Here is a 12,364-nt window from a genome sequence, read left to right as displayed (position 1 = left end):
GACAGTGACAAACAGTGTGGACTGCCTGGCAAGGTCTTGAGGCAGGAGGAGGAAGGTTGCGGGCCTGACTTGCCTGGAAAATTATAGATGTTTATATACAAATACTACAAGTGTCCAAGATAAAATCAGGGAGTTGGAATGCTTAGTGTTGGGGGGAAATATAGACATTGTAGGTATTTCTGAAATTTGGTGGAATGAGAAGAATCAGTGGGACATGGTGATTCCTGGATATAAATTATATCGGAAGGATAGGGAGGGAAGGGTTGGAGGTGGGATGGCTCTGTATGTCAAAGAGGGTATACAGTCCAGTAAGACTGAGAAGGTCAGATAATTAGATTCCCTTCTATAAATGCTTTGGGTCGAAATAGTGGGCCCAAAAGGAAGTTTAGCTCTGTGAGTTTGTTATTGCCCACTGGATCAAAAGATAGTGGCTAAAATTAAAAACTGTGTCACTATAAGTGATTCTAACTACGCACAGACTGATTGGGTCAATATGTGTTCAAGTTGGGAGAAAGAGATTGAGTTTCTAGACACACTCTCAGTGACTGGGCTATGGAGCAGATGGTCATAGAACCTACCACGGGTGGGGTGATCCTGAACTTGGTCCTAAGTAATGCCCAAGACATGGTGAGAGATGTAAAAGTGATTGCACCGCTTGGGAGCAGTGACCATAATGTTGTTAATTTCACCATTTGTATAAATAGGGAGTTGCCCAAAAAGAGCAACACAACCACTTTTAACTTGAAAAGATGTAAATTCTCTGAGATGAAGCATGTTAAAAGGAAACTGAAAGAAAAAGTAAATGCAGTCAAAACCCTTGGGAAAGCTTGGAGGCTATTTAAACCGCAATCCTAGAAGCACAGATAAAATATATACTACAAGTCAGGAAAGGCACAAATAGGTATTTTAAAAAGCCTGCATGGTTAACAAACAAAGTAATAGAAGCTGTAAAAGGTAAGAAGGATTCCTTTAATGGTGGAAAGCTAGTCTAAGTGAGGTTAATAAAGGGAACACAGGCTGTGACAAATCAAATGCAAGTCTGTGATCATGCAGGCAAAAAGGGGCTATGAGGAGCATATTGCAAAAAACATAAAGACCAACAATAAAAATTTCTTCAAATATATTTGAAGCAGGAAACCAGCCAAGGAGGCAGTGGAGCCCTTGGATGACCAAGGGGTAAAAGGATTACTGAAGGAGGATAGGGAAATGGCTGAGAATGCATTTTTTGCATCTGTCTTCACTGTGGAAGATGAGAAGTGTTTGCCCACTCCAGAACCACTGATTTCAGGAGTTAGATTGAGATGACAAGAGAGGAGGTCCTACAACAGACAAATTAAAAACTGATAAGTCACCAGGTGGAGATGGCATACAGCCAAGAGTTCTGAAAGAACTCAAAGGTGAACTTGTAGATCTCCTGACAAAAATATGTAACCTTTAACTGAAATCTGCCTCCGTTCCTGAGGACTGGAAGGTAGCAAATGTCACCCCCATCTTTAAAAAGCGTTCCAGAGGAGGTCCGGGAAATTACACGCCAGTCAGTCTGACTTCAATACTGGAAAAGTTGGTGGAAACCGTTATCAAAGAGAGAATGAGTAGGCACATTGATGAACACAAGTTATTGAGGAAGACTCAGCATGGGTTCTGTAAGGGAAGATCTTGCCTCACTAACCTATTAGAGTTATTTGAGGGGGTGAACAAACATGTGGACAAAGGGGACCCAATAGATGTTGTTTACCTTGATTTCCAGAAAGCTTTTGATAAGTTCCTCATCAAAGGCTCCTTAGAAAGCTCGAGAGTCATAGAGTAAAAGGACAAGTCCTCTTGTGGATCAAAAACTGGCTAATTAATAGGAAAGAGAGTGAGTATAAATGGGCAATTTTCTCCATGGAGGGTGGTAAGCAGTGGGGTACCGCAGCGCTCAGTACTGGGTCCCATGCTTTTTAACTTGTTCATTAATTATGTGGAGTTGGGAGTAAGCAATGAAGTGGCTAAATTTGCAGATGACACTGAATTGTCCAGGGTGGTGAGAACCAGAGAGGATTGTGAGGCACTGCAAAGGGATCCGTCGAGGCTGGGCGAGTGGGTGTCAACGTGGCAAATGAGGTTCAACATGGCCAAGTGCAAAGTAATGCACATTAGGGCCAACAATCCTAACTATAAATACAAGGTGATGAGGTATGAACTGGCGGAGGCTGACCAAGAGAGAGATCTTGGGGTCGTGGTAGATAACTCACTGAAAATGTTGAGACAGTGTGCAACTACAATAAAAAAGGCCAACACCATGCTGGGAATTATTAGAAAGGGAACTGAAAACAAATCAGCCAGTATCAAAATGCCCCTGTAAATTGATGGCGTGGCCTCATTTGGAATACTGTGTACAATTCTGGTCACTGCACCTCAAAAAAGATACTATTGCACTGGAAAAAGTACAAAAAAAGGGGAGCCAGAATGATTAAAGGGTTGGAACACTTTCCCTCTGAAGAAAGGTTAAAACGTTTGGGATTCTTTATCTTGGAGAAACGTCAACTGAGGGGTGACATGATAAGAGGTTTACAAGATTATGCATGGGATAGAGAAAGTAGAGAAAGAAGTCCTTTTCTCCCTTTCTCACAATACAAGAACTCGTGGACATTCAATGAAATTGCTGAGCAGTTGGGTTAGAACGGATGAAAGGAAATACTTCTTCACCCAAAGGATGATTAACACATGGAATTCACTGCCTCTGGAGCTGGTGGCGGCTGCAAGCATAGCCAGCTTCAAGAGGGGATTGGATAAACATATGGAGCAGAGGTCCATCAGTGACTATTAGCCACAGCATATTGTTGAAGAAGAAGAAGATATTGGATTTATATCCCGCCCTCCACTCCGAAGAGTCTCAGAGCGGCTCACAATCTCCTTTACCTTCCTCCCCCACAACAGACACCCTGTGAGGTGGGTGGGGCTGGAGAGGGCTCTCACAGCAGCTGCCCTTTCAAGGACAACCTCTGCCAGAGCTATGGCTGACCCAAGGCCATGCTAGCAGGTGCAAGTGGAGGAGTGGGGAATCAAACCTGGTTCTCCCAGATAAGAGTCCACACACTTAACCACTACACCAAACTGGCTCTCCTCTATGAAACTCTATGTCAGGGGCAGTGATGCTCTGTATTCTTGGTAATTTGGGGGGGGGGGCACAGTGGGAGAGCTTCTAGTGTCCTGGCACTACTGGTGGACCTCCTGATAGCAGCTGGGTTTTTTGGCCACTGTGTGACACAGTGTTAAACTGGATGGGCCATTGGCCTGATCCAACATTGCTTCCCTTATGTTCTTATGAACAGCTTAAGGGTATGAGCAAAAAAGACACTACATGCCTTAGCTCTTTTTGCATAACTTAGGAAGACAAGTGCAGGTTACAAAGCTGGAACTGATTCAGGCAGGACCTTCCATGAGGGGCTAAAATAATATGATATGCTGGCATTCATGATGCTTTATTTTTCCTGTATTCTGTTTGTTTCCCTAGCTGCCCCCCATCTGCTATTGTCAAGGAAGTTCTGAGCAGTGTGCAGAGACTGACCTTCTATGAATTTCTGATGGCTCTTACAAAGCATCATGGGATCAACAGAGCCCTTGGTAAAGAAACCAATCTTGTGGTTTGACATAATGCAGGGAATCATGACCCCTGAGAAACGTGCCTTTGTAAAGCCAGACCAAAGCCCCACAAGAGGGCTTTTCTATCCAGGCAATGAATAGGACTGCACTGTACTAAATGAGTCACAAAATTACTTGGATTAATTATTAGAGACTGTAATTTATACTACTGCCTATAACTTGCTTTTACATCATTTAATGTGCCATGTTAATACTTATGCTTTGTTTCAGTTCTGTTTTTCGATTCCTGGTTGGTTCTACAACCCCAATCTTAGTGCATTGTTTACTGAATTTTCCATCCTGTCAATTGTATTGACTCACTCAGTTAATCTGCCTTGAGTCCATGTGTTAAATAGTGTTAATTTTTTAAAAGTAAAGGTTACAGCAGAGGCAGAACTTTAGCAGAGCAAACTTTAGATGATGCAGTCAAGAGTTACCACATTCTGCAGCAAAACACAAAAAATCAAAAGTGCCAGAAATCAGTTTGGAGCCAGTGGAGTGTTTTAGCAGATGAAACATTTGCCACCAATGGATTACAACTTTCAGCTCCTGATACAGCCCCAAACACTCCTTGAAATGCTGTGCCCGGGGGCAGGAGCAGCGTTTGAGGGGCTGTTTGGGGAAGAGGAGAGGAGAAGCAAGGAAGTTGCACTCCTTGGGTAGAAATCCTTCTGTCTGTAGAAACTCTCCAGTGGATTAAAGCTGTTGTCTTAATTCCTTCTGGGTTCATAAAACTGCACCACATATTAAGGCCTGAATTCCTTTCAGAGGCTGCCAGACTTGGATTTCTCCCTCTCCTCCAGTGGCAGAAAGGCAGTGCTGAAGGTTGGCGGACCTCTTTTCAGCTGTGCAAGTCTCCCAGACCTCAAGATTTATTTTTAAGGCTTGCAGGTGGCTTTTGGAGAAAGGGGCAAATTAGAAAAGTCCACTTCTGCTAGCTGCTTATGCTAGCACTGCATAGAAATCAGCCCAGAAATTTTAGATATAGATTCAGTATTTGAAGAGCAAACATAAAGACCTAAAACCTAAGCCTACAGTACATGAACTTCACAAAGAGGAGGTCGGAAGAGCCCACTCCTCTAAGTATGCTCATCAAGGATCAGTGACTGGCTACAGAAACCAGCATACAAACAAAGACATGCTGGGAAGGAACACTTCCAGCTGTTACTAGCACCACTACAAACAGATATGCACCACTGAATGTAGAGTGTGGAATTATTTCAGTGACATATTACTGGAGCTTGCTGGAGGTGCTGTCTTTGGGTGAGGATTTGAATGTGTAGGACTTACATGGTCTTTAGACATTGCAGGCTACCCTCAAGTTCCTGCTTGTTCCGTGGCTGGAAAGTCATCTGTCCCTGCCTGAGCTGACTGCTGCTGCTATACAGAAGGCTATGCCATAGCACAGATCAGCAGTCCCCTTCCCGTGCCCCAGTCCCTGCTGATGGTTTGAGCTGCTAATGCTCTCCTGGTGCAGGGCTGTTTACCCAGCAGCACAGGGATTATATATCAAAGGGACATGAATACAAGCTTGCAATCCCCTCTGCAAACAGGCTTAGACAGTAGTGCATTCACCGGGGAAGTTGATGCCTGGATTGCACCCAGCCAGGCTTTCTTCCTGGCTCTACACAATCCACATCCAGCAAGGTGCAGAGAAAACAGATGGGCTGAGGGAGCCCTGCCCTTCATCTCCATTGTGTCATGTACAAAGTGCATGGGTTTTCCCTTCCATTAAGGAAGTCCTGTCCCCTGGCCTCCTGCCAAGGCCTCGTACAGGGAGGGGCAGCAGCCACAAGTCTAACAGGTGCTATCATCTTGGCAAGGAAAGCAGGATTCTTATCCTGGTGTCTTTTCATCTTCTGTGCACACAGGGTGATTTGAATAGGCTTTGGTCTGCAGGGGATGACAGGCTTCCCGGAGCCCTGCAGCAAGGGCAGTCCTGGGTGAGAGTTTCAGAGAAAGAAAGAGCTTTCTGTAAGGGGCCCGCACTCCCTCTAGTCTCGCAGGGGCCTTGAAAAGGCAGTAGCACCATAGCAGCAGCAGCAGCCCTGCTTTAAAGAGAGCCGGGGATTAGAACACAGCTGATGAGTTTGTCAGGCAGATTGCAACGCCCAGCCTAACTCCTGTGTCAATATTGATTCACCAATCCTCTAAGTGTTGTTTACCAACTCTCCCAAGAGATTGGAGCACCCCAGAGACCTTTCTGTAAATGTAGAAACAAGCCCAGCCTTTGGCTGAGTTCATCTAATTGAAGCCATGGAAGGCTGGCAGTACATAAAAGCATTTTTCAGTGCTCAGGCTTCTATGGCATCATGCTGGGGGCACTGGAATACCTGGTTTCTTCGGTAGTATTCAAATGCTGGGCTGCTGTATGGTAGTGAAATGCCTCAGCTGTGAACCACAGACTTCCAGGGTCCAGATGAGTTCAAAACCTTTGCTCAAGCCCTTCTGTCTTAGCTACTAGGGGAAATACACAGATTCTCTATTTCCAGATCAATGTCCAGATCATGCGATGGTATTGCTTTACTCTGCTCTGGTTAGACCTCATCTGGAGTATTGTGTTCAGTTTGGGGCACCACAGTTTAGGAAGGGCATAGACAAGCTGGAACATGTCCAGAGGAGGGCGATGAGGATAGTGAGGAGTCTGGAGACCATGTCCCATGAGGAAGGGTTGAAGGAACTGGGTATTGTTTAGCCTGGAGAGGAGGCAGCTGAGAGGTGATATGATCACCATCTTCAAGTACTTGAAGGGCTGTCATATAGACGATAATGCAGAATTGTCTTCTGTTGCCCCAGAAGGTTGGACCAAAACCAACAAGTTGAAATCAAATCAAAAGAATTTCCAGCTAAACATTAGGAAGAACTTCCTGACAGTTGGAACAGTTTCTCAGTGGAACAGGCTTCCTTGGGACATGGTGGGCTCTCCTTCCTTGCTAGATGGCCATCTGACAGCAATGCTGATTCTTTGAATTAGGCAGATCATGAGAACGAGAGCAGGAAGGGTTGCACCAGTGCTTGTTTCTTGTGGCCCTTTCTTACATATGCAGGGAAATGCTGATTGCCACTTTGGTCAGGAAACATTTTGTTCTTCAGACCAGTTTGACAAGGGATCCTGAAGGTTTTTATCATCTTCCGGGCACGAAGCAGGGGTTACTGCTGGGGATGTATGCATCTGAAGGAGGTATTTGTGAATTTCCTGCATTGTGCTGGGGGTTGGACTAAATGACCCTGGAGGTACCTTCCAACTTTAGGATTCTAGGGGGAGGAAGCAAGAGAGGGCCTGGAGTTATAAAGGGTCATGGCAGTGGGAACCCTAGGCAAGGGAACAAAGAAACCTGAGGGGGGGCAGGATGAGGCATTGGCAGGTAAGCAGTTGTAGCCCACTGGAATCTGGAGGCTTACAAGGACCATGGGTGGGGGTGATGATGGGGTTTCCTAAGTTATTTGTGAGAATGTGGGGAAGGAGAGAGACGGATAAGGAAGCCTACAGATGTTTTTATAAAAGAAGAGGAAAGAGACTTCGTCACCCTTCCTCAGGCACCAAAGTGCCTCATGCTTTTTAGAGCTCCAAAGCAAGGGAGCAGGAGAGTCAGGGTAGGCCCAGGGTTTTGCTCAGAGGGAACAGCCATCACCTTTTGTGCACAGCTGAGGTATTGTCCTAGAACAAGCCTGAGTTGGCTACTCTTGTCTACTAGAGGCCAGACTTGAATTATAAAAAAACAAAGTATGTGTTTTCTCTCACAAGGATAACCTTTCAAGACCAAACATGCAGGGCTGCTTTAAACAATACAAAATTCCTACATGTAGGAAATTGCACCATTCCAGTGTGGAGATTTTAACCAGTGACAGGTCTTTGGTGGTGGTGGTGGGAGTTGTGAAGTTGCAGCTGCCAGGCAAGAGATGAACAGAGGTGGTTTCCCATTGCCTGGCTCAGATTCCTTCAGAGTCTCCCATCCAAGTCCTGACCAGGGCCAGCCCTGCTTAGCTTCTAAGATCTGATGAGACTGGGCTAGCCTGCACCATCCAGGTCTACATATGTGTAAATATGCTAACAAACATGCAGTGATTTATCCACATCACATGTGGGATTTGGGCTAATTCCAACAGAGAAGTAATTTTAGTGCAACAATCCAGTAATATAAAAACAGCACTTAGGTGACAGCAGCTACAGGTACCCCTTTGCTGCAACTGATAAAACAGCATGCATCAAGAAAACCTGTTAATACAACTGAGTATACAGCTTGGGACAGAAGACGCAAGAATCTTTTTCACCACAGATCTTTTGCTTGTTGTAGGAAAAATACTGTCAGAGCCAAGCAGCTGTTGCTCCCTGGATTAGATAGCGCAGTGCTGGCCATCTGTTTGATGTAGCTTCTAATGGGAAAAGAGCTACAAGGAAAGCCCCCGTTGTTGCATGCAGACATTTCTACAGAGCACCATATTGTACATGCATCCCATTCTAAAAAGCAGATTTGCACGCAAAGCCAAATCCTGCAATTGTAGAAAGTTGCCTGCTTTGTTTTAGCTGCTGTTAAGATCTGTGCACTTCACCTTACATAATATGTAAACAGAGGCATGTACCTGATACCCTGGTTTTGAATGCAATCAAGAAGGCCCCTTATAGCCAGAACTATTTGCAGACATGATCTCTTGCTGTGATTGCTGAACTTGGTTCCTGCAGAAGCATCAATCTGAAAGAAAGTTGAACTTGTGAATCTCCTGACAAAAGTATGTAATCTTTCATTGAAATCTGCCTCTGTTCCTGAGGACTGGAAGGTAGCAAATGTCACCCCCATCTTTAAAAAGGGTTCCAGAGGAGATCTGGGAAATTACAGGCCAGTCAGTCTGACTTCAATACCGGGAAAGTTGGTAGAAACCATTATCAAGGTTTCAGAATTAGTAGGCACACTGATGAACACGTTATTGAGGAATACTCAGCATGGGTTCTGTAAGGGAAGATCTTGCCTCACTAACCTGTTACAGTTCTTTGAGGGGGTGAACAAACATGTGGACAAAGGGGACTCAATAGATGTTATTTACCTTGACTTCCAGAAAGCTTTTGATAAAGTTCCTCATCAAAGGCTCCTTAGTAAGCTCAAGAGTCATGGAGTAAAAGGACAGGTCCTCTTGTGGATCAAAAACTGGCTAATTAATAGGAAACAGAGAGTGAGTATAAATGGACAGTCTTCACAGTGGAGGACGGTAAGCAGTGGGGTGCTGCAGGGCTCAGTACTGGGTCCCAGGCTCTTTAACTTGTTCATTAATGATCTGGAGCTGGGAGTAAGCAGTGAAGTGGCCAAGTTTGCAGATGACACTAAATTGTTCAGGGTGGTGAGAACCAGAGAGGATTGTGAGGCACTCTAAAGGGATCTGTTGAGTGGGCGTCAACGCGGCAGATGAGGTTCAATGTGGCCAAGTGCAAAGTAATGCACATTGGGGCCAAGAATCTCAGCATTGGAGAAAGTCCAGAAAAGGGCAACGAGAATGATTAAAGGGCTTGAACACTTTCCCTATGAAGAAAGGTTGAAACGCTTGGGGCTCTTTAGCTTGAAGAAACGTCGACTGCGGGGTGACATGATAGAGGTTTACAAGATAATGCATGGGATGGAGAAAGTAGAGAAAGAAGTACTTTTCTCCCTTTCTCACAATACAAGAACTCGTGGGCATTCGATGAAATTGCTGAGCAGTCAGGTTAAAACGTATAAAAGGAAGTACTTCACCCAAAGGGTGACTTTTGTTCTTTGAAGATGTGACCCAGCATCACTTCGCTACAATATTGTCAAAGGAATACCCTGTGCTGATATAGCTACATTTTCAGCATGAGCTCAACTGCTTCTCCTTTAATTTGTACATTCTCTTGGGAGAGATAAATGAACAGGACTCTAGTGGCACTTTTAAAAAGTAACGATTTATTCCATGATAGGCTTTCATAAATTGGGAGTTCACTTCTGATGCACAAAAGCTTATGCTGGCATAAACTCCTTGGAGTGCCTGTCGACTCCTGTTTTGTTTTGCTACCACATAAGCTGCCCCTCTGGACTTAAGCTGATCAGCTTCTGCTAACACAAAGCTGTCAAATTATTACCACAGCTAGATGATCTTCTTGCACAAACATCAATCCAACTCTTTCTCTGTTATTGTTGTCCATTGCAGGTGCTCTTCCAGATAAAGCAGAGCTCCTACTTGACCCCCTTATGGATCAAGAACTAGAGAAACTGTAAGTTTAATTAACAGTGTGAATTAGGACAGCAATACCTCTTCTTGCATGTGCCTCCAAAACAAAATAGTGCAGGTTACCTCTTTGCAATTGCTGTATGGCAGAGAAGGGTAGTAAAAGCAGCAAAAGAGAGCTTGTTTACACAAAAATATGGGCAATAAAGTAAATGTCCACAAAAAGAGGGAACAACTTTGTGGTCCATGAAGAAAGTTCAAATAACTGTTCCTCATCCCCACTTATTCACATGGAAGTTTTCTGGAAGAAGCCTCACTGAGCAGCAGGAGCTGGAAAAGAGCCCATGGGATAGCAGTAGGCAGTTGTTGGTGGTTTTAAGTACTCTCTGCTTACACTGCAGCAATGGAAGCAGCTATCAAAGAAAGCCCTTTGATTATTTTTGCTTTTACTAGATGATAAGACAAAAGGAATACAGCCAAGGTCTATCTGCCTTTTCCAGAAGTCTAGTTAGAGGTGGGAATTTAGTCACAAAATCACTTTCACTTATTTGGTCATGGGAAGGAGGGGATTTCTGCTATTAAGGTAAGCCACTTTACATTCTCTCCTCTTTTTCAGCATAGCCCAAGTCTCCGGGCTGTCCATTTCCAGTTCTTCCATCTCCAGTGGGGATACTGGAAATCTGCCTTCCCGCCAGTCTCCTAGGCTCAGTTCCCCATGGAGGCCTCTCTACCACCGCCGGAAAATGGATGCTGAAAGTGATGGCTCCACAGAGGAGACAGATTCTTCTGAGAATTAATAGAAGGCTGAAGCACCAGCTCATGTCCATAGTTTTATAACTGAAGGCAGTGAGACGCATGAGAATCAGCATTTTTGCACCTCTGGGCCATCTTTGTACCTAATTGGTTTCTTACTATATATACAGTACAGTGCATGTGTATTCATGTGTTAGCAGCACTGACCAACCCTGTTCTAACCGTTCTGCTCCCATTCTGGAGAGGCAATGAGAGGTGAGATTCATTTGCAGGAGTATACTGTCCTCTAGTGGCAAATAAGGAACACACATATACCCTTTTGAAGGAGTTATTTTCATCCCTCAGCAAGTGAAGTATTATAGAATATTAAACTTGCAAACAGATGGCACTTTGATCCCCCTTAGCTTGTTATACTTTGTGTTGGAAAGCTGTATGTGTTTCCTAGATGGATATCCTAATTTCCACCAAGACCTAAGTGTGAATTAGAAGCGGTGCCATATTAGTAAATTGCCCAGTTAAGGAATTATACACTTTGTGACCATTGTGGAAAGACTCTTTTTCAGTTGTTCTTACTGGCCCCACCTTAGAACAACACAGGAAACCATTACCTACTGTAACTGTGAACTTAAATATATCTCATGATCATAATTTAGAAAATACTATCTGTAACCCAGGACAAGTATAGTAGTATCAGCAACCTCGCCTTCCACAAGGTAATTTTGAGGGAACAAAATCCTAATGATGACATTTGGAGATGACAAACCACTATTTGTAGGTGATGTTCTCAGGCTTGTACATTTCTTCCTCTCTCTCTTCACATACAGCCCTGGCCCAAATCTGGATGCTTCACCAAACTGGGTTTCTTTCTTTCCCATTAACCAGTGTTCCAAATCAAATTTAAACTGTTGTTCATAGTGCATTTCTAAACACAGCTACACTCTTTTAAGTCCATTTAAGTTAATAGGGTTAGAAAGGTGTAAACCATCTAGCCTTGCAGTCAGTATCCCAGGTACAAGAAGACCCAATGTGTTAAGATGCCCCAAATTCAGATGCCAGAGTTAAGAGCAAAAGCCTGCTAAAGCAGGGAACCTTCAAACATTGCACCTTGAGGGAATGGGGCAGGAGAATTGGGGCTGAACACAGGAGGAGAATTTGAGGTATATTCATGACATGAATAAATTGCAATTTGTGACTATCAGAACCTAATAAAGACTTTGCTGCACTGCTCTTCAGTACTGTACTTAGGTTATGGAAATAAGTACCAAAGATACTTGAGAGAGGTTGTTGATGGGGTGTGAACTGGCAGAGACTGACCAAGAGAGAGATCTTGGGGTTCTGGGAGATAACTCACTGAAAATGTCAAGATAGCGTGTAACTGCAATAAAAAGGGCCAATGCTAAACTGGGTATTATTACAAAGGGAACTGAAAACAAATCAGCCAGTATCATAATGCCCTGTTTAAATCAATGGTGTGGCCTCATTTGGAATACTGTATACAATTCTGGTCACTGCACCTCAAAAAAGATACTATAGCATTGGGAAAAGTGCAGAAAAGGGCAGCCAGAATGATTAAAGGGTTGGAACACTTTCCCTATGAAGAAAGGTTAAAACGCTTGGGGCTCTTTAGCTTGGAGAAACGTCGACTGCGGGGTGACATGATAGAGGTTTACAAGATTATGCATGGGATAGAGACGGTAAAGAAAGAAGCACTTTTCTCCGTTTCTCACAATACAAGAACTCATGGACACTCAATGAAATTGCTGAGCAGTTGAGTTAGAACGGATAAAAGGAAGTACTTCTTCACCTAAAGGGTGAT

General features: G+C 44.0%; 1 protein-coding gene across 1 annotated transcript in view; it reads left to right on the top strand.

Moving 5' to 3' along the window:
• CSTPP1 (centriolar satellite-associated tubulin polyglutamylase complex regulator 1) overlaps nt 1-11,775 on the top strand; it is a 299,503-nt gene extending 287,728 nt beyond the window's left edge. Inside the window, exons 7-9 of the mRNA XM_060261685.1 lie at nt 3,497-3,606; nt 9,778-9,841; nt 10,412-11,775. Coding sequence (XP_060117668.1) covers nt 3,497-3,606; nt 9,778-9,841; nt 10,412-10,592 — 355 coding nt within the window. The 3' untranslated portion in view covers nt 10,593-11,775. The remainder of the gene's footprint in view (nt 1-3,496; nt 3,607-9,777; nt 9,842-10,411) is intronic.
• Nucleotides 11,776-12,364: the final 589 nt, after the last annotated feature.

Source organism: Heteronotia binoei, chromosome 21, assembly GCF_032191835.1.
Source record: "Heteronotia binoei isolate CCM8104 ecotype False Entrance Well chromosome 21, APGP_CSIRO_Hbin_v1, whole genome shotgun sequence".
Lineage (NCBI taxonomy): Eukaryota > Metazoa > Chordata > Lepidosauria > Squamata > Gekkonidae > Heteronotia > Heteronotia binoei.
This window is presented reverse-complemented; position numbering and strand designations above follow the sequence as displayed.